Here is a 22,858-nt window from a genome sequence, read left to right on the forward strand (position 1 = left end):
TTGTGAGCTGAGCATGTGTTATGTGGTTGTATGTGGAAGTTGGGGAGAGAAGAAATATGCTCAGACATTCACAGAAACCTGCTTCTGTCTCTCATCTTTCCTCCTCCTCCTGTGCATTTTCCTGCGGTGAAGCCAATCATTGACAACTTGACTTGAATATGGTAATGTTCAAGAAGGCTCAACAAAAAAAGTTTGTCTTCTGAGTTGAGGCTGTTTGGGGAACATTTGTTTGAGCAGCCAGACCATGTGGAGACCTCATTTGGCTTTCCTTATAAAGACTGTGGTAGGTTGGTAAAGGATGATTATTGGAAATGGAGAATGGGGAAGAAACCTGGGCGTTCTCTCCCGTCTCTGAAAGGGAAATGCTATTTGAATCTGGGGAACTTCAGAAAAGCAAAGATGCCTTGTTTGCACAGGCTCATTTATGTTACCCTCCTGGCCAGACCAATTTATATGCTACCCTTCTGGCCATTGCTTCTATGGAAAGATTCCAAGGGAGTAGGGGAATATCGCCATCAAGTGGCAGCCGTTAGTAGTGGAGAGAGGGTCCTGGATACCACTGGATGCATCTTCCCTTCGGTCTCCTGCCCCCTCACTAGAAAATAGCCTTAAAGGAAGGAATGCCGGTGTAACTAAGCTGAGGATCCTAATGGGCTAGAAACACCCCCCAGCCCCCACCCATACGATCCCTCTGAATCTATGTGATAATAAAGACTTAAGGCACAGACTCTTCCCCCATTCCCACATTGAGCTTGATGGTAGCAGTGGAGAGAACTGTGCAGTCACCCCTCCTCCATTGGCCATGAAAGTAATGATCAGTTCCATTCGTTGGCACCATGACAGGCCTTGTGGGTTCTGTAGATTTCTTGCTTATCTTGTCTTGGGCTTCTGGTGGACTTTGGTTAGAATCTGAGTGTTCTTCTATCCTTATAGGCACTATCCTCTGATGGAAAGGGAAAGTCAAGGGGTAGCCCCTAGAGCAGAGCCCACATGGCTTCACCATTGGGAGTTCTGGCTTTTGAAGCAAGGTAGCTATAGATTCCTTACAAGAGAGGTAGTTCTTCACTCTTTCTGCATCAACTGAAGCCTTCCATAGTACATTCCTTTTATACAAGAAAGTGGCCTTGGAGCAGCTAGGTGGCGCAGTGGATACAGTACTAGCTCTGGAGTCAGGAGGACCTGAGTTCAAATTCAGCCTCAGACACTTGACACTTACTAGCTGTGTAACCCTGGCCAAGTCACTTAACCTCAATTGCCTCACCAAAAACAAAAAAAAGCAAGAGTGGGCTTCATTTTAGGAAGCAAAATTGTGGATTGATGCTTTGGGCAGTGTGGAGGTTAAGGGTCAGGGCAGGGCCTGAAAATGCCCTAGAGATCTCTTAGCTAATTAGGACTATTTATAGGAGCAGAAGCTCTCTTTTTAAGACTGTTTTCTTCTTTGGGGATGCTGAGGAGGATACCAGAACACAGTGGCAAAAATGTTAGAATATAGTGCCACGGTGCTGAAGGGGACTTAAACAAACAAGAACAAACCACTCGACTTCTGGTCTCCATAACCTAAGAAAGTAGCTCTAAAGTAAAGAACATTAAAATGTGAAGTAATGCAATGATGGAGGTAGAGGAGAAATTCATTAGGAATTCAAATTGGGAGAAAACTATGGGTGGCTTCATGGAAAAAAATGGGAATTAAACTGGGCACTGTTGAAGAAACCCTGACTTAGGCCAGTCCCTTTGTGAGGGAGGCAGAGACAACTTCAGGCTGAGGAGCTTCATTTCCATTCTCTGGGAATTGGGATGTTTTTGTGTTTTGTACCCTGGTTCTTGAGTAGGGGTGGGATGGCATCTGCACAGATGCTACTGTGGCTGGTGAGAGGACAAGGGCCACAGTAGAATGAATGTATAAGTATTATTCATGAACTAGCCGTTTCTTTCTCCCTATTCAAGATTTTGTCCTCATTAGTCTGGGAGCTTCAGAGCAGCTGGTCTTGCCTATAGAGGGAAAGGCTAGGCCTGTTATGTCATACTCCTTTGAGGTTCAAGTATGGCAGCTCTTCCTGAGCATCAATCAGCAGGTTGCTCAAATTTTGAGTAATCGTTCTAGGTTATGAAACAAATAAAAGAGACATGGGGAGAAATGAGGAACATTTACAGAGAGATGCACATTGGGGCTATTGTTTTTTTGTTTTTTGGGGTTTTTTGGGGGGGGGCAATAGGGGTTAAGTGACTTGCCCAGGGTCACACAGCTAGTAAGTGTCAAGTGTCTGAGGCTGGATTTGAACTCAGGTACTCCTGACTCCAGGACCAGTGCTTTATCCACTGCACCACCTAGCTGCCCCCAACATTGGGGCTATTGTAAGAAAGAGTCTTTAGCTCTATGCTTAGAGCAGGCATTCTTAATTGGGAGGGGGGGGGGGCATCCACTTGTTTTTCTAAATATTTTGATATCCTTGTATTTTAGCATAATTAGGGGAAGAGGGGAGGAAGAGAATACACATTTGTATATTGTCTACTATATCTAGGTACTACATTAATAAGCACTTCTGTACATATTAATCTCATTTGTTCTTCACAACAACCCACTCTTCCAGGTGGGCACTGTTATGCTCCTGATTTTCATTTGAGGAAACTGAGGCAGATTGAGCTGAAGTGAGTGAAATTTGCCCAGGTTCACACAGATGTGCTTGAGGCTGGATATGAACTCAGGTCAAGTGCTTTGCCAGCCACCCAGTTGCCAGTTTCCTTTGTAATCTTATGTGATTTGTAATTAGTTTTCTTTTTAATACTCTGTATTGTTTTATTTAAAACCTTCTGAGAAGCTGTCCATCAGCTTCATTAGATTGCCAAAGCAGTCCATGAAATCAAAAATGCTGTGAACCCCTGTTTTATGGCAATATGCATTTGTTAAGTGTAGAACATTGGACAAGGTATTGGGGGGAGATTTAAAAGTTTAGGTGAGATCTTGTACCTCCTCCCTGTCACCGAGGGGAGCCACCTTGAAAAGGGCAAACCATTGCCACCATCTGCTGATCAATCGCCACCAAAAGGGGTAACAGTCAGCATAGTCGAAGGAGCCGAGCACTAGAGGCAAGGTGCAGTGAGAGAGTTCAACCACTTGTCACTGCTTTCCCATGAGACCTTTTGAGAGACATCCCAGTACTCTGAACCCTCTGAATCTAGGAGAGGCTTCTACAGTCTAGCCCCAGCGGCTATCCTCAAAAGGAGCAAGTCCTATTGAAAAGGGGTCCCTCTTTTGCAACATAAGCCGCTAACTTCCTGCCACTAATGGGCAGGTAAGCCTGGGAGTCTCAGGCTTCACAGTATCCTGGTTCCAGCACTGTGCCCAGAGCTGTCATCTGAGGTTGCCGCCCTCGTGGAGATTGGCTTGGGCATGGGGTTCGGCTGCTACATCCTCTTCCCCCTTCCCTTCTGCAGCCAGAGACACTGAAGGTTCAGAAAAATACATTTTCTCCACCAAAATTCTTGGCATTGTCAAGTGACTCTGTACCAGAAGCTGGTAATGGTTTTATCAGTGGAAATGAAATTAAAGCTACATTGCAATCGGCTTTGCTGCTGTGTTGTCCCTAAGGACCATGGGGTCTTTTCATCTGATGTTTGGGTGAATGCTCTAGGTGATGCTGCCTCTACCTGTTAGGACTTGAGCTCTTGGTGACCTGAGACTCTCATTTTTCTGTTTATCTCTAGCACTTAGCATAGTGCTTTGCACATAGCACTCATTATTTTTTCTCTTATTCATTAATGATTTAATAATAAGAAGTCAGCTGAATACCAACCATTTGAGAATATGTGACTGGGAGAGGTCCAGGTGGCTGAGCTGATGGATTTATTGGCAAATTCTATCCAATGTTTAAGGAGAGAAATTGCTGCCTATTCTATACAAAGTTTTTTCATAAATGGAGGAAGAAGGCACTCTACCAAACTTCTTTATGAAACAGGTATAGTCTTCCTACTGAAACCAGGGAAAGATAAAACAAAGAAAGGAACTGTTGGCCATATCATTAGTGAATATTGGTTCAAAAGTTTTAAATAAAATCTTAGCAAATTAATCTTGGCTGGGTGAAATATCTTCTAATTTTTATTTGATCCTTCTATTGCTTCTGGCCATTAGCATACAGAAATGAGACTTGATAATCCATGGTTGTTCTTTAGGTGCAAAATGACCATGCAGAGTGGGTAGGTATGCAGACTGGAATGGAAGGAAGGTGGGAGTAGAAAGTGTTAAGGGAGTAATGGAAGATAGGTTGGATGAGAAAAAGTGGGAAGAGTTTATGGATACCTCCTGAATCCTGGCTATGGAGTTTGGACATCTTCCTAGAAGCAGAATGTTTTTTGAGCAGGACGGTTGGTATTCTAAGATTATTAGGTGTGATTATGTAGGATGAGTTGGAGGAAAGCAGAACAACTGAGAAAGGAAGGAAAAACTGATTCAATCCAGTTGAGAGGGTAAAGAATGAGCACTTTGAATTAGGTGTTGGGAATGAAAATGACTTCTATAATTTCAGTACATTTTTTCATATTCCTATGACTCTGTAGAGGTAAGAGAGGCTGTGACCTGACTTCAGTCATTTGACAATATACTGCCCCCATATCTTCTGCACAGAATTCCTAGACCAGTAGACACTTGACCACCCAGTAGCACAGAATAATTTAGTGAAAAGTGGGCTGTTTGTTAGTAGAGGTGATTTTGAAGGGTTTGGACTAGCTGACCTCTGAGGTCTGTACGGGTGATCTTCCACTTTGGATAATCCTTTGATCTTTGATTAGGGTTTTAATGCACATGCACAATCTTCATCATAATGTCATTAAGGGATATCAACCCAGACTACCAAAGAGGTCTAAGTCATTATGATTGGGCTGTAAAGCAATAGCTTAAGCTACTGCTTACTTTATATTTTGTTTTACTACTGTTATGCTTTTGAGGTGAAGGAAAACAACTTTTTGTTTGTTTGTTTGTTTGTCTTGGTGTCAGTATTCATAGGAGTATAGTGTATACAATCAACATAATAAATACCTTTATTGAGCACCCTGGGCCAGGCATTGGACGGGATACACAATTTAGAAAAATCTCAGTACCTGCTCTTAAAAAACCTATTAATAATGACCTAATAAATCTAAACTCTTATCAGGGCTTATTTCAGAAAACACCAGCATTAGATACATGCTATTATTAATAATGTTATCAGTACTTCTTAATACTATTTCAATAACATGTATTAACAATACATAATATTATTATAAACTTGTATTGCAAAGTAAAATCTTAAGTGAGGAAGAGAAACCTGTTATAGGTTGTGGGAGGAAACATGGGAAGAAAGGAGTTAGGGAATTTGAGGTGGGCTTTTAAGAATTGGTCTTGGAATCAACAGTGCATAGCATAGTGCCTGACACATAGTAGATGCTTAATGAGTTCACTAGTTGACTCTTTAGGACATTCAGGCATAGAGAATGAGAATGGTGTATCTCCTTCCCTAGGTAGGGACACTCGGCCTGCTCAGAGTTGTCTAGTTATTATGCTGAAAGAAAAAGATGGCTCCATGTTGTGTGGAGAGTCTTGAATGCTCAGCTGGCCATTTGACTTTGGCTTGATAGACAATTGGGTGTCATTGTTTTTAGAGGAAACTAGATGGGGCCAGGAGTCAAGAAGAAAGACCTGAGTTCAAATCCAGCCTCAGACACTTACTAGTTGTGTGATCCTAGGCAAGTTACTTGACCCGTTCCTCTGTTTCCTTAACCATAGAGTGGGCACCTACCTTCTAGGATTGTTCTGAGATCAGATGAGTTGGTATTTGTAGAGCATTTAGCACAGTCCCTGGCAGGCAGCATTATATATATGTGTGTTTATCCTCTCCTATATGCAAGAAATCTTATTCAGTCCACAATACGATGTATTCATTAGGAGCTAAACAGACCTGTGGGTCAGGATAGGAAGAGATTTCACAATTGTGGCAGCACTGGGATCAACAGGATTTAGTGACCTATTGTTCCTTCTTCTTAACCTCCTAGCTCGGGGTTAAAAAGTAAAATCTGAAGGCCAAGGAATAGGTTTAGAGGGAAATATAACGAGCACTCTTTTAGATATATTGAGTTTTATTTATTTGTGGCACAGCCACAAGGAGATCTTCATTAGGAGATGGAGACAGAGTAGAGAAGAATGGGGCCATCTGGATCCCTGAAATGAAATTAAGACCAAGACATAGATCTTGGAATCATTGATATTGAACTTGAACATATGAAAGACAAATGGAAGCTCTTAGAGTACCACAGTACCTGGCACATAGTAGGTGCCTAATAAATGCTTAGTGGTTTGGGTTATTGGCTTTTGGAATGAATGGAAATAAATGCAGTTTATCATCCCCTCTCTTCCAGAGGCTATTGGAAGGAAATACCTATATTGATAGTTTTTATTTCTTATATGGGAAAAGGTGATTAACATCCAGCCATGTCAGCAGCCCCTCAGACCAGGGGTCAGTAATCATTCTAAGATGGTGTGCCCTTTTTTCATTTATTCACCGTAATGGTTCTGTGTAACAAAGATAGGTGCCCATTCAGAGACCACTTTTTTCTCCCTCCTTTCTCTCTCCCTTTTCCTCCTCCCTCCATTTTTCCCCCCTCTCATCTTCCTCTCCCTCTAATCATTGTAAGATGGGAGCTTTGGTTTGCCTGGGTCTGGGTAGTTGATGTATGATTATTGTGTATATACTAATGTTTGGCAAATTGGGAGGATTTTGTCCTATAAGGATTGATTGGCTGTGCAGAGGTGGAGGGGCTGGGAGGGTAGAGGTGGGGAGGAATGATAAGCAGGGGCTTTGAGAAAGAGAGTTGATGGGATAGATTAGAAAAGAGATACTTAACAATAGGGGAATGGTTAAATAAGTGATGGTACATTTTGTGTAATACAGTACCATAATTCAAGGAAAGCCAGTAAGTCTGAAGTAAATGTAGAGTTTAAAAAAAAAAAGAATGAAGAACAACTTCACTACAACTACCATGTAAGAGAGAAGTCAATGAAACATTCCAGTCAAGGTTTCAGTGAAGCTTGTTAAAGACTTAGGAGGGAGCTACTGAAAAACTGTTACAATGTTTTATGCATTGAAATCTATGAACTTAAGATAAGCAAGTTAGATGGTTGTCTTGATAGTCAATGTTAACCCTTCTTTAAAGAGGTTTTTTAAAAAAGTAAGTCAAGTCAGTGTTGAAGAAGCTGTGAAAAAATTAGAACTGTGTAGACCTTGCCTAGGGTAGCTGCTGGCGGTAAATCAAAGCACAGTCTCCACACTCTTCATTCATCTGCTTCTGTATTTAAAGAGATATCCCAGTTTGTTTGTTGGCCCCCCACCTCTACTTTCTATCCTGCTTTCTGACAGTAGATCTCTACTGTCAGTCTTCCCCTGTTTACTGAGAGTATAGAGAACATTGCTGGGCAGCTGGGGTTTGGGAGTGAATTGGGTATTACCCAAATGACAAATACTCCATTACACAATTTACTGAGTCCACTAATCTCCAATTATAGGATCTTTTCTCTCCTAATCGGGTCTTTTACTTTTTTTTAGTCCCACTTCTTTTTCCAGATATCCAGAGTAGACATTAGTTTTCTTTTAGGCCATTAAGTATTTCATTCATTCTCAAATATTTTATTTAAATATTTTCTCTCTCCATCTCCCCCCGTTTTTCTCCTCAGTACCTTTTTGTAGAGTTCAAAGCCAGTTTTCCTTGTGCTGTTCCTCTTATTTCGGTTTGTGAAATTATATCATTGCAGTAATTTAGTTCTCTCAGTAGACTCGAGTTCAAGCTCTCTTTGATGAGCTGGCATTGTGACCGTGGGCAGGTCTGCAGTTTTCTCTTTCTTTAGTGGCCCTTTTCCAGCTCTAACATTTTGTAATTCTGTAATTACCCACTGTTTTTATTTATGGAGTTGTTTAGATCTTTCTATTCTATTGATTATTCTTCTGTTTTTTTCTGGGATTCACATCCATGGCTGAGTTCACATTCTTGATAGACTTGTGGGATCACTGGCATCTAAAAGCCCCAATAATCTAGCTCCGAATTACCTTTCCAGGCTAATTACTCATTATTCATGCTTATTTTGGGTCACTTCATGTACTTTATATTGTAGATGATGTAGACTATGAGCTATTTACCAAATGTGGCAATCACCCTAAATTTGTGTCCCATTACTTGACTGAAACTAGTTATTTCCACCTCCAGGAACCCTTACCTTCCTTCATGTCTCAGCTTCGGTACCAAGGACTCCAAGAACTTTTCCCAGATTTCCTTCTTTACAAGGATGAGTTTATTTCTCTTCTCATCCCCTTTATCGCTCTTTTCCTCCCCAAATTTTAGTTTACTTTATCTGTGTTCATGTTGTATTTTTTTCCCCCTTAGAATAGAAGCTCTTCAAGGGGGTAGGAAACATATGTCCTATCTTTAGAGCACAGGAAAGGCCTTTTCATATAATTGATGCTTAAATGTTTATTCAATTGGACAAAATTGAATATAACTTGCACCCATTTGTCTCAAACTGAGTTCAATCTTGCCTCTAGCAACACTGGGTTGTTGTTGTAGACCATGAAATGATATCAGCAGGGGTTGCTGTTTTACAACAGACTTGCCAAGGGGTGCACTCAGCCTTGCTTTCTTTTGGCTAGTGGGCTGGGTACCCCTGCTGAATCTGCATCCCTCATCCCATGTGCAAGAGGCTACTACTCCCTCTGATTGTCTTCCCTCCTTTCTAAAGGGAATAAGCTTCACTGTGGGTGGGGGAGGGGAGGCATCCCTGTAACTTTTTATTCAAACCATCTCCCCCCCCCCCCCTTCCCCTTTTTACATTTTCTTAAATAATGGCATTAGCTAAGATATGGCATCTCTTGGGTTGGCTTAGTGCTTTGATTTTTACAAGCTACCCTTTGAGGAAATGGAGCTATTCTGATAAACGATCTACATAGCCACAAAACTAGTAAATGGTGGATAGAACTCCAAAGGTTTTCTGACCCTAAGTGCAGTATTTTTTCTGTTATGGACACTGCTTCCTTTGTACCTTTCCAATTTGCATTATTTGAAATCCTGTGAATTTTGTCCCGAGTTTCATCTCATTTTATACAGGCCATTCTTTACAAAATGTCAGGATAATTTTTATTTCTTAGCCCCCAAATATTGGTAAACTCCATCATTTAGTAGCCATTATCATCAAGTCTAAAAATATTGGGGAGACCCCCTACTGATATTTCTTCAGAATATAAGTTTATTAGAGTATGGATTGGTTTTTTCCATCATGCCCAATACCATGTTTTATCCATTAAGGGTTTATTTTTTAAACCATGTGAAACTAGTACAAATGGACAGTAAAGGCCCATTGACCAAGTGCATTAAAGTAATTTGTTGTTGAGATGCGTATCAGGCTTTTTATCCTCTTTTTTTTGTTTGTCTTTTTTTGTTTGGTTTGGTTGTTTTGTTTTGTTTTGTTTTGTTTTGTTTTGTTTTGTTTTGTTTTGTTTAGTGAGGCAATTGGGGTTAAGTGACTTGCCCAGGGTCACACAGCTAGTAAGTGTTAAGTGTCTGAGGCCGGATTTGAACTCAGGGACTCCTGACTCCAGGGCCGGTGCTCTATCCACTGCACCACCTAGCTGCCCCTCCTTTCTATTTTTTAATGCTCTTTTGAAACTGACTATACCAGTTTTAGGAATGAATTAATCCATCAACCAATAAGCATTTATTTAGAGGTTGGAGTAGTTCCTTCCTCTCTTTGGTGAGTTCCTCCTGGAACGCCCATTTTGAGGAAGGGCCCAGGCCAGCCATCCTCCAGTTTTTTTTGTTTTTGTTTTTTTTAAGTGAGGCAATTGGGGTTAAGTGACTTGCCCAGGGTCACACAGCTAGTAAGTGTTAAGTGTCTGAAGCCAGATTTGAACTCAGGTCCTCCTGACTCCAGGGCCTGTGCTCTATCCACTGCGCCACCTATCTGCCCCATTTGTTGTTTTTTTAAAAGTAACTTGCCCAGGGTCACACAGATAGTAAATGTCTGAGACTGATTTCAAGATAGGTCTTTCCTGACACCAGGCCCAGTGCTCTATCCACTACCTCACCTAGCTGCCATTTATAATATTCATTATAAAATGGGAGTTGCATTCTTTTTTTTTTTTTTTTTAGTGAGGCAGTTGGGGTCAAGTGACTTGCCTAAGGTCACACAGCCAGTAAGTATTAAGTGTCTGAGGCCAAATTTGAACTCAGGTCCTCCTGACTCCAGGGCCAGTGCTCTTTCCACTGTGCCACTTAGCTGCCCCTAGGGAGTTGCATTCTTATGCCCCAAATTTTGTCCCAATATTAATTGGAGATTATCCCTTGGAGTACTACTAACATCTGCTTCAAGGAACGACCTGCTTTCCATTCACCTTTGGAGAACGGAGTTTCTATTGAGTGATGAAGTTACAAGCCAGAAAGCAGAATATTTAGGCCATAGAGTAAGAGAAGTGGAAAGGCACCATCTATGTTGACCCAGTGATACCACTAAAAGGACCCACATGTACAAAAAAATCTATGTGGAGTGACTCTTTTTTTCAAGTGACAAAGAACTGGAAACTAAAAAGTGCTCATAAGTTGAGGAATGGCCGAACAAATTAGGAAACATGAAAATAATGGAATACATAGGAAATGGTGAAAGGGATGGCTTCAGGGAAACCTCAGAAGACTTGCATAAACTGAGGCAGAGCAAAGTAAATAGAACCAGGAACATAGTTTATACCATAACAACAATGTTGTAAAGGCTAAACACTTTTAAAAGAATGAAGAATTCTAAAATGTGCAGTAGCTGTCCGTGATTCCAGAGGACTGCTAATCAAGCATGCAGCTTACATGTTGATAGAAAAAGGTTGGGCTCAAGTTGTATAACAAGACCCACATTTTCAGACATGGTGGATGATGGGATTTGTTTACTTGACCTGCATATTTTCCACAAGGGTTTTCTTTTCTGTTTCCAGTTCCTTTCCTTTTTTCCTTTCCCTTCTCTCTCCTTCCCAATTTGGAGAGGTGACAGAAGAGAAGGCAGGGATAGGATTCCCCCCAAATGAGATAGTAGTATAATTTTTTTTTAACTGTTCACATGAATCTGATTGGACCACTGGAGTACTCTATGCCTTTCTCTTTTGAATTGAGGGAAGTCAGATGATCTGCCAAATTAAGATGCTTTCCTGTAAGGAAAGCAAGGAAGAAGTTATTCTATGCCCCTACCTATTTAGACTTTGATTTCATAGGAATTTTAGAGCTCTGTAAAGAGAAGTTAAGTGACATTGCTGTGGTCACTGGGGTAGTTCAGTGACTGAGCTGAGATTGGACACCGTGTTTCATGCCCAGACTTCTAAAAATTTTTATTATTAGGAACATAACCCTAACAAACATAAATATTTTGGTGCTGTGTCTTCTCCAGAATTTATCTAATTGGATAAACTTAAGAGTTAACTAGGGTTAGAACATTAGGGGATGCACCACTTGATTGTAAGCTTCCCGATGGCAGGCATGGTAGTGTCTACAGTCTAGCAAGGTGGTGCGCATAAGATTGGTGTTTTAATGAATGTTTTTGAATTACGTTGGATTGAGATACTAACCAAGGGAATTTGTGCTATCACATTACTATTATAATTGTATAGGACAGTGGAAAGAAGTGGATAATTCAAATCCTGCCTCCCACACCTTGGGCAAATCAGGTTAGCCTTTATAAGTCATTATTTTTCTCAACCTTAAATTGGATTGAACTAGAACCCTGTAAAGCTCCTTCCAGAGCTAGATCTGTTATTGGATGGCAATACAGTATCTTTCTGCAGTTTGAACAGAATTCATTATTTTTCTCTGATGTTTCAGGTGGTGAGTTTTCCTTAAAGTTCCAACTTTTAAGAGACTACAGAGATCATATTTTTCCCTGTATACCATCCCCAGTCATTGAAAAATAATAAAAATAAAACATCAAACTAAATAATCCATTAAAGAGGAGTTGGTACCTAGGCAAACATCAAAACAAATTTCAAGTAATAAAAATTAAATTAGCAAAACCTAATAAAAACTGTTATGAGGAAAGACAGGTGTCTTACAGCAGAAAGGCCCCCACCAGTTTTGGAGTCTGAAGACTTGGAATTGAGTCTTGATCTTGGACACTTATTTTCTGTATCATCTTATACAAATCATCTAAATTTTCTAAGCCTGAATTGAATAATAATAATATAAGAATAGATTTTTCAGAAAGACACTTTTATAAAACAGTTTGAATGTTGTTGTTCAGTCTTTTTCAGTCATGTTGGACTGCTTGTGATCCCATTTGAGGTTTTCTTAGCAAAGATACTGGGATAGTTTGCCATTTCCTTCTCCAGCTCACTTTACAGATGAGGAAACTGAGGCAAACAGGGTTAAGTGATTTGCCCAGGGTCGTGCAGCTAATAAGTGTCTGAGGCCAGATTTGAACTCAGGAAGACGAGTCTTCCTGACTTTAGACCTGGCATTCTATCTGCTGCCCCACCTAGCTGCCCCAATATAAATCTGAAATGTTGTTGCTGCTTGTTTTTTCTCTATGCTGTCTTAACCAAGGTATATCACTCTTTTGAACTAAGTGCCCTATTCTCTTTGAGATTTACATAGGGGGTTTTCTCTTCTGTGTGCAGCTCTGTGTTTCTTGTCAGCTTGATCATAATTACACATCACTCCTGTTTTGTTATTCTTTCCTGTATATATTGCATATATTAGTAAGACCAATAATACTGACTTGAATTGCCAGTATTTTTTCAAAACAACACGAGAAGACAGATTTAGAATGTGTAGTTGTAGGTTTTCTTTCAGGCGAGTTAACTTTTATAGATTTTAGTCAAATTGCACTTAAATGTTAGCCTACATGAATACCTAATGAATTCTGGACATTCAGGTTTCAAGATGTAGATTATGCTATGGAAAGCTAAGCCAGTCTTGTCACTTACCTTTTTGTGCTTTTTTTCATTAGAAAATTTACAACAGGGGCAGCTAAGTGGTGTAGTGGATAGAGTACCAGCCCTGGATTCAGGAGGACCTGAGTTCAAATCCGGCCTCAGACCCTTGACACTTACTAGCTGTGTGACCCTGGGCAAGTCACTTAACCCCAATTGCCTCACCTCCCCCTCCCCCCAAAAAAGAAAGTTTACAACAGTGTGTTGTTACTAACTTTAGATAAGTGGGGGAGGGGGCTAACAGATCCATGGTAAGTAATTATTGAACATCATAGGCATAAGTTCCATGGTAAACTGGTGTCTCAGCTTCCATTCTGTGAGACAGCTTCCTAGGTGAAATAATGTATACATTTGCCCTCTTGTTGCTGTGTTAACCTCATCCACTTAAGAAGACCGTCATTAGAATGGGTGAGGTTGGAGATGTTTATTTGTCTAACAGGCCTTTGAATTTCAGCTTTGAATTTTCACATGATCCTGTGGTGGACAAGTCTCTGACCAGCTTTACGTAGTCCATTCCTTTTATTTTGCAGATATGTTAACTAAAGGGGAAAATGACTTGTCCACATGTATTAAGTGACAGAACTGAGATTTTTACACCCAGGTCAGAGGACTCAAAACCCAACACTTTTTCCACTGTGCCTTTGCTTGTCATAGTATTAGAGCAGCAGAACCTGTTTTGTTTTGTTTTCTTTTGTTTTTTGCTCTCTCCTGGAAGCCATTGTCAGTATTGGCAAGCCTGTGGTACCCCTTTTTAGAAAGCTGCTTTTTTTAGAGATGTTTTTAAATGTATGAAACAAAATGTGTGGAGGAAACCAATTGTTATTAAAACATTAGAGAAACACACAAGGCCATGCCCTGCAGATTAAGAGGACCCAGTCCTAGAGGAACCATTGACATCACAGAAGGGGGGAAATTCTCTTGGTTTTTATGCTTTGGCAGATCCTGAGCCTCTCTGTGTGATTTCTTTGGGCCTCAGTTTCTTCTGTAATAGGAAGAGATAGGACTAGACATGTATAAGGTCAGCTGTACATTTTATGATCTCTTGGGAGAAAAGCAGGAAGGGGGGGGGGTTACTCCTAAGTAAAGGAAGATACTGGGATAATAGAAGGGTCTTTGAGGGTTTTGGAGGAAAAAATATATCTCATTTTCTTGGGGAGTGAACAGCAAGATTTCTTAGTTGAGGGTGTTTGGAGCATCTGTTTTCTTGTCTTCTTAATTGTAGTTATATTTTGGTCCCTGCCTGAGAAGCAAAATTTGGAAACCAGACCCTTGGGTTCAGATTCAGCTGCCAGGTGGTTTTTGTTTAGGTGGGTGTTCCTTGAAATGATATGGGGCAGATCTTGTCTTCTTGGCTCCCCTCCTCCCTAACCTCCACCCCCAGCTGACAGGCCACAGATAATTGTTTTCTGGAAAGACTTTTGCTTAGGGGAAGAAAAGATGGGAGAAAACAAGATGCAATTTATTAGATTAAATCACTTTATGTATATTTTGGCCAGGCTGGGTAGCAGTGGCCCATGTCTGTTTTGTACTATTAGCTCATTTTGTAGCTAATGAAGCACCATGGTGGCTGGAATTGATGGGAGGGAGGGTGTGTGTGAGGGAGGAAGGAAGGAAGGAAGGAGGGAGGAGCCTAGGGGAGCATGTGGAAAGAGATTTCTGCAGTCTGTCTGGAGAGATGCCCAGATTTCCCAGCCAAAAAAACAAATAAAAATAAATAAAAGGCAAGTGCTGAATGACACAAATTATGATATTAAGTAGGGATATGTTATTGAAAATGTGTCATTCAGCCAGCTCGCTGCTCACGGGGGTGGGGGGCCGAGGGCTTGGGGGTGTGTTGTGTTGTCTGGCGAATCGGATCTGCAGACAATTAAACTGAATACTCTCCTCTCAAAGGTCTTTCAAACTGTGTGGGGTTTTTTTTTTTAATGTAAATGTTGCATATTCTAGGGATCTGATTTGTGTGCTGCTCAGATTTTTTAAAAAGGCAACCCATGATAATAAACCTCCTGGATTTTGCTTCTGTCATTTTATGGGGTGTGGGGGGGGGAAGGGGGCGTATTCTAAAGACCTCCTCTTTGGTGTGAGCTTCTTTCCGTCAACATAAATAACCTTTTCTCTCCCCTCCCCCCACCAAGCCATCGCTATTCCTGCTCTCCTATTGCCGTGCTGAATCTGCACTGCTGCTTGCTTATTACGTACATCGGGAGGATTGTTGACAAGTGCTCCGAAGCCTGCCTCTTGCGCGCTCTCTCTCTCTCTCTCTGTCTGTCTGTCTCAGTCTCTCTCCCTCCCTCCTTTCCTCTCTCCCCCTTCCTCCCCCCCTCCTTTCCCTCTTTCCTTCTCTCCCTCTCTCCCCCTTCTCTCCTCCTCTCTCTGCAATGATCCGGCTCTGAGGATGGCTGTTCCACGGGTCTGTCAGGTGCAGTGTTTGGTGGCTTGTCTTGAGGAGCCTGGGATAGAAGGTGTGTTCCTATAAACAAAATGAAATCGAGCTCTAGATTTTGTTTTAGGCTGCTGTGGCTTTTGTTGAGGAAATAGGCCTTTGTGGGTTTCCCTGCTGGAGTCCTGATTAAATCCATTATGGATGGCAAGGTGCTATATAGGAGTATGTAAAGTATTGTGATTTGCTTAATATTAATATTCTTTCCTCTTTGATATCCTCCCTGGGGGGTAGTGCTGGGGCCTGCAAAGGTGTTGTGGAAATTTACAAGGGGGAAGAATTCATGCTGTTAGCTCTGTTGACCATTTTGGTCAAAACTGCAGTGTTAACCAGGCACCCGTAGGTTTGAACATCCCTTTCAGGACCTGTCAGGCATCCAGCTTTATCAGTTTTCACATTAGTGCTTATTTAATATAATTTTAAACATTATAGATGAATACATAGGACAGGATGCAAAATGCATTAGCTCACTAGCTGTAGTGAGGGAAGTAGAGATCATATGATTTCATCTTCCCTTCCCCCACTTTTAAAATGGTGGGGGAAACTGAGGCATATTAAAAGATGTTTTTATTGAGAGTGATTTCTTCCTGGGTGTAGAGTGGCTTGGATTTGGAGAATAGAAATAAGCTTTTTAACTCCCAGTCTTCTGTTATTTCTTTAGTATTATATGCATTCACCCTTATTGAATAGACTGGTTACTGGGTCATTCAAATACTTGCAGATGTTAGCAATTGGAATAGATCTGCAAGGTACAGACAGCCCCCTGCATCCTTACAAATTCAATTTATTCCTATATTACTGGAGTGCCACCTCCTTCCTATCCCCTGCTTCCAGTGTAATTGACTTGAATGAAATCTGGCTTAAGAGGCTATAGGTCTGACTGAACTTTGAACCTAGCTTTACAGTCACCTCATTTAATGTCTTTGGGCATAACATTCTGCCTTTTTTCAATCATTCTGGAGAATGGGTGAATGATTGTCCTGTTATAAATTTTTGGTGTACCTTCCTCCCCTGATGCCACAAGGACAATAATAAAATAGCCACAGAAGGCTGTGTACTCCTTGGGAGAGAGTTTGTACAAAGCCTTGACCAAGTTCATTCCCCAGAAAACTAATGGCTAGTAAGTGCTGTTTTCTGATTCTGTTAAATTTAACTTTGTTTACCTTGACAAAGGTGAATACAAATCTGTAATCCAAATCTGGCCTCCAAAACAGATGAATTCTATGAAGCCCGCTTAGCACCTCTGGACTTGAAGCTTCCTCTCCTTCACAATGGGGAGACTCATACTCATATATCTTTATTTGTCTCTACCTTTAGAATGCAAACTCCTTGAGAGTAGGAATTATTTCTTTCTTTCTGTTTGTGTCCCTAGTGTCTAGTACAGTGACTGTCATAACAAGTACTTAATAGATGATTATTGATTGATTGATTGATTGATAACGACTCACAAGATCTCTGTCATTATGAAATCAAGTATATGCTCAATGGTATATGGATGTTGGTTCCTGTTTTTATTCTTGTAGGTGCCTCAAGCTTTTAGGACAAACAAAGTGGCTTGGGTGTCCCTGGCTTTTTTTTTTCCTGAAAATTTGAGTACCCATTGGATTTAAAATTCTGTAAAGAGGAGAGAGTTTTTGAAAGGAAATCTGTGTGGATTTTTAAAAAGGGAAGTTTCATTTTACAAGCTTAATCATGTAGATTGATTATTTCTGTTAGGAGTTCATATTTGGGTATGCTGGGTTTTCAGAAAGTGAGGCATCACTCTGTTTTCTAATTCATATTTTGAGGCAAGTTGTCTTCCTTCCTCCCTCTCCCTCTCTCTCTTCATTATGGACCTGGACAAAGCCATAATGCTTCGTTTTCCAAAGCTTCTTAGCTTTCATCCTAAGACATTGCAGATGCCTCTTTTTCCTTTGGTTGGCCTCTTTCCCTTTCTCCCCCCCCCCCCCCCCAATGGCTGGTAGGGTTGTAATTTTCCTTTTAGGGGTAAATTCCCCCATAGGATTGCTTTTGGTGTGCAGCTCAGTTGCTCATGATTGCTTTCAAGGCATATTTGACAAAACTGGGAACCCCTCCATTTATTTCTGTGTTCAGAGCAAAAAAAAAAATAGTGTGGAATGATGAGTATGGGATTGGATAATGAGGGTGGGATTCAATGGATTCTGTCACTGTCCTTGAGACCTTGAGCAAATAATCCCTTTGTTCCTCAGTTTTTCCATCTGTAAAATAGGGGGATTACCCTGGCATTGATAAGATCACTTTCTAGCTCAATTTTTTTTTTCTTTGCTTGACAGAATTTACCTCCCCCAGTTTCTCAAAGTTTGGGTTGTATTATCTGTCATGTCACTGTGAAGGATTTCAAGAGCATCAGTGGGAGATACAGAGACTGGAGCTTTGGGTAATAAGGTCAGAAAAAGCTCATAAATATAACCACATTCCCTTAGAGACAATAGCCTACCAAAGGCTTCCTGTTGTCCTTCCACAATTTGACCAGAAATCAGGTGGAAAGGGATAGATGTTTCCTTCGAGAATTTAGAAGAGTGATGGGGAAGTCAGGGAAGAAAAGACTCACTTCACTAAATTAAACAATTGAAAGAATAGGGATTCTTGAATTTGAGTCATGGACCTCTTTGGCCTTCAGGTGATTGAAGCCTATGGATCTCTTCTGAGAGTAATATTTTAAGATGCATAAAACACAATTCATAGAACCATAAAGGAAAACAGTTATTTTGAAATACTTTTCTTAAAATATTGAAATTTTTAAAAAAGTTCACATATTCCAGATTAAGAAGCCAGGTTCCAAAGCAAAGGTGGTGTTACAAAATACAGTTATATGAATATAATATGAAAGCCAAACAACACTACATTGAATTAACAATAGCCTTGTTTTTTCATAAAATTATAAATCACTGAACATTTCCTGTTAGGGAACAGAGGCATAGAAAATAGCAGTCAGGTATGGAAAGAAACCTATATGGGCAAGGATTTGTATTTTTCAGGCTGATCAGAATTTAAATAGCTTCTTCTAGGCAGTGAGGCGAGACCCCCCCCCCCCCAGTGGTCTTGCTTCTGTTTCATACTTGTAGTGGAGACAGACACTCCTGTACTCTGTCCCACCCCAGCCCCCCCAGAATGTTTGTGACCATGTATCAGGAGATGTTTGAGGCAATCAGGAAATTGTAGGCTTTTCATGAACCATTTCATTGTAGTGTAGAAGTCTATCCTTTCCTGGACTCTTCTCTTCTTCTCTTCTCCCCCCCCCCCCCCCCCCCCATCACTAGTTCCTTTCCATTTACAAGCCTGTTACTATCTCATATGTAACTGTTTGCATTTTTATCCTTCCCATTAGATTGGGAGCTCCTTGAGGTCAGGGACTGTTTTTGCTTTCTCTTTCTATCTCCAGTGCTTAGCATAGTACAAGGTTTATTTGGTGAGTGCTCATTAAATGCCTGTGGCCTTAGAGGCTATATTCTTTCTATCTATCTATCTATCTATCTATCTATCTATCTATCTATCTATCTATCTATCTATCTATCTATCTATCTAGATATTTATTTTTTGCGGGGCAATGGGGGTTAAGTGACTTGCCCAGGGTCACACAGCTAGTAAGTGTTAAGTGTCTGAGGCCGGATTTGAACTCAGGTACTCCTGACTCCAGGGCCGGTGCTTTATCCACTGCGCCATCTAGCTGCCCCTATTCTATTTATTCTTACAAGTTTGCATGAACTGGTGTGTGTGTGTGTGTGTGTGTGTGTGTGTGTGTGTACACGTACACAGACACTTGTAGATCAAAACAAGAGAGACAGAGTGTCACACTGTTGCTCATTTTAACACTTTTGGCTATGTGTTAGGGTAGAAACGAAGAGAGACTTTCCTTGTCAGTAGACCTCCTATTTTACCTGTGTAGCATATTCCGACTTTCCCCCATCCTCATCTGGAAATGTAAAGAAAGATTGATTAGGTTACTAATCACTGGCTTTGGGGTGGGTTGTAATGCAAGCCCTTGTGGAGAAGGCCACACTGCCTTGCACATAGTAGGTGCTTAGCTACTAAAACCAAGAAGAGGATCCAAGAGACAATTCAACAGATTTTTGTTGTGGAAACAAAATTATTTGCTGACCTAGAGCTCTAGGCTCTAGGCTATTTTTCAGGAATATTGAGAGATGCTTGTGCATAAAATTTTCCTGACTAGAATGCAAAATTTAGAGACAAAGGGAAATTGATAGCCTGTTTCATTCCTTGTTCTTGGGAGCCATTTTCACTAGGGAAGGTAATAGCTTTTTCTTATAACCTCAGCTATCATTCTCTCTCCTTTCTCCCTCTTTCTTCCCCAAGTTCAACTCTTCTCTTCTCTCCTTATCTTTCTGTGTGCCTGGAGTTTAACCAGCTGACCTGACTGTGCATAGTGACAAAGAGATGAGGTCCCTGTGGTTGGACCAGCTTTCTTGACTTTTAGGCCACAGGCCAGGATTCCAATAATAGATAAATAACTTTCATGTGCAAATTCTTGAACCTGTGAAGGTAACCTTTCTTGCCCTGCCCTGCCCCTCTTCCCAGCCTTTCTTGTTCTGCAGTCTCCCAGGCTGAGTGAGACAAGGACCCAAAATAATTTTTCATGGTGTCATCTTTTTGTTTTGTTTTGTTTTAAATTCTTCACTGGGACTTTCACAGTAGAGGCAAACAGAGCATTCTGCACACCTAACCACCTCCAGATCCAAAAGCCTTTTTATCCTAGAAAGAGGAGGCCGTGCTTTCACTAATTCTGAATTTACACTTAGAAAAAGAAAGATTGGGCAGCAACTGTTGGAAGCCCCTCGGTGGAAGCTTGCCGCCTGTTTAATATGTAATGTGATACCTTGTCTCACAGTGACAAGGTGACAGATGGCTTTGGCTCTATAAAACAGAATTACCTTTTGTGCATCTCTTGCACAACAGAGCTCAATACAGTAGCTCTCCCTAATATGCTAATTAGTTGGGTGTGCTACAGATGTTCTAGAAGTCCTGGAACAGCTTCAAAGGTCTCATTGTTTTCCCTTTATTTCTAGTCCTCAAGGTCAGGCAGGATTCTGGAGGGTAGGGGTTGGGGGGGGGGGGCTCTTGAACTCGGGTGATCCTTTTGATATTAATTGAATTGTTTTATGGATGTGTTTTCTAAGTTGGGGGTGGGGTGGGAGGCTAGAGGGATACAGTTCTAATTTTTTCCCACAATAGAAAAAACAGGTTAGTGAGAAAAGAATAATTTCCTTCAAACATATTCCTAATCTGAACCTAAGGCAGAATTAAAGCTAAACCATCTTGCATTTTTAGTTATAACTTCCTCACCTCTTTTGTGTTTGAGCCAAGGGGCAGGAAAATGCTACTATATGTATAACTTCAGCTGGTCTCTCTTGCCAATAAATGGTTGCTGCACAGGCCCATAACCCTTCTTGCTCATTCTTTTTCAGTGCTGCGGTAAAAAAGTGGAGCTCAAGTTGCTGTGTTGAGTTGCCAGGCTCTGGTCGGCATCTCATTTCTTGCTAATTTGGAAGGTGGAGGGAATGGCTACTGGACTTGGCAGTCATTGCTGATTACAGGGTGCTGTTTCCTGTTTGTTTGTCTTCTGGGTTTGGAGTGTGTGTGTTGTAAAGGGTTGACTTGAACTTTGTGGTATGGAGTCAGTGGAGCTGTATCAGGATCCCATTTGTCCTTGGCATGGACGGGCCTGTCGTCCAAGCACCGGTTGGGGCCCAGAGGCCTCTAGGATGGTTGTCCTGCAGCACCTTGTTATTTATTGAGAGAGAGAATGGAAGTGTTTCTGTCTGATGGATGTTAATACAACAGAGAAAGATTGAGGTCTAGGGAAGACTGGAATTTTCCTCTCTTCCTGAAAAAGAAGGCAAGGGGTGGGCACAATTAAAATGGAGAATTTGATGGATGGAATCTTTTTTCTTAGTTTCTTTCCTCAACTCAGGCTAAAAACAATTGGGACCAAAGGACACCTGACTGGCCCATCATCAACCCCATTTATATTAATGGGGGAAGCCCAAAGGCATTATCTGAGTGGCTTAGATCCTGCTGTAATTGTCTATTCTGACCGTGGCATTAGTCTCATCGTGCTGACCAGCTGTTTGGAAGTAAAGAAGGACCCTGTGGTCCTGGTTGTATGGCTTGTATTGAAGCACTCAAGCTAAATCTAAGTCATGTTCAGTAGACTAGAGAGACATAAGGAAGGCCTAGCCAAATGTTTAGGATGCTTGCCCAGGGATAAGGCTGATTTTTCTTTGCAGCAGTATAGGGGATTTTAACGGAAGATGATTCACCAATTAATAAAATTTGTTAGTTTCTTTCCCCTGTAATGAAATTAACCCTCTTTCTTTTTAATGGAAGATGATTCGTTAATTAATAAAACTTGTTAATTCTTTCACCTGTAATGATATTAACCCTCTTTCATCCAGGCTATGAAAAGGTAGAGTTTATAGCACATTCTACTTCTAAGCTATATTGTTCTTACCTGTGAGACGAACAGGTTAGAGTGTAAAGCTTCTTCTAGCAGTGTGATATAGTGGATAGAAAGCTGGAGATGGAGTCAAAAAAATTTGGATTTGAATCCCATTTCAGATGTTTTCAGATGTGTCCCAGGGCAAACCACTTAACCACCCAGACTCTGTTTTCTCATCTATTAAATGGGAAAAAGAATATTCCTTATCCTACCTCACAGAGTTTTTGTCGGATTCAAATGATATAATGGATCTCCAGTGCTTTGCAGAACCCAGAAGCATTATATTTGGTCAGCTCTTATTAACATTTTATATAAATTCCCTTCAAGAATCTTTAAGCAATTACTATGTTCCAGATACTGCATTTTGTCAGTAAATAGTGACCTACTGAATACCCAGCTAGCAGTTACATGGACATATGGGAGAAGCTTAGTGTTTTCACCTTACATTATAGATTTTTTTTTTTGTGTGTGTGTGTGTGTGTGGGGGCAATGAGGGTTAAGTGACTTGCCCAAGGTCACACAGCTAGCAAGTGTCAAGTGTTTAAGGCTAGATTTGAACTCAGGTCCTCCTGAATCCAGGGCTGGTGCTTTATCCACTGCGCCACCTAGCTGCCCACATTATAGATTTTAATGGCATGCAAACCCTCTCATAAATGCTTCCATAGCCAGTGGTATGTAGGCAGATTTTGCATTTATGTCAGAGTAGCTATAGTAGAGAGGCTGCCATGTTTGCTGCTGCTAACACCACCATTGTTCTTAGGAGACATTTCCAAGGACTACTTCCATTAGGAGAGGCATTAAAAAGTTTCAGTGTATACATTGTGGGACCCCAACAACCTGGCTCCCTGGGGGTACAGTTTTTATATATTCTTTGGTAATACCTAAAATATAGTTATAGATAGACAATTTAAATATATTTTGGTAATATTCTATAATTAGAATATAGCTATGTAGATAATTATAAAATATACC

General features: G+C 40.9%; 1 protein-coding gene across 2 annotated transcripts in view; it reads left to right on the top strand.

Moving 5' to 3' along the window:
• The window catches only part of JARID2 (jumonji and AT-rich interaction domain containing 2), a 334,437-nt gene that overhangs the window by 156,489 nt on the left and 155,090 nt on the right, over nt 1-22,858 (top strand). Inside the window, exon 1 of one of the 2 annotated variants that reach the window (XM_043972333.1) lies at nt 15,243-15,430. The exons of the other annotated variant lie outside the window; for it this stretch is intronic. Within the exon in view, the coding sequence (XP_043828268.1) occupies nt 15,364-15,430 (67 nt within the window). The 5' untranslated portion in view covers nt 15,243-15,363. Of the gene's footprint in view, nt 1-15,242; nt 15,431-22,858 lie in introns of those variants that run through there. 2 annotated transcript variants of the gene reach the window in all.

The sequence above is a fragment of the Dromiciops gliroides genome, chromosome 1 (assembly GCF_019393635.1).
Source record: "Dromiciops gliroides isolate mDroGli1 chromosome 1, mDroGli1.pri, whole genome shotgun sequence".
In the NCBI taxonomy this organism is placed as follows: domain Eukaryota; kingdom Metazoa; phylum Chordata; class Mammalia; order Microbiotheria; family Microbiotheriidae; genus Dromiciops; species Dromiciops gliroides.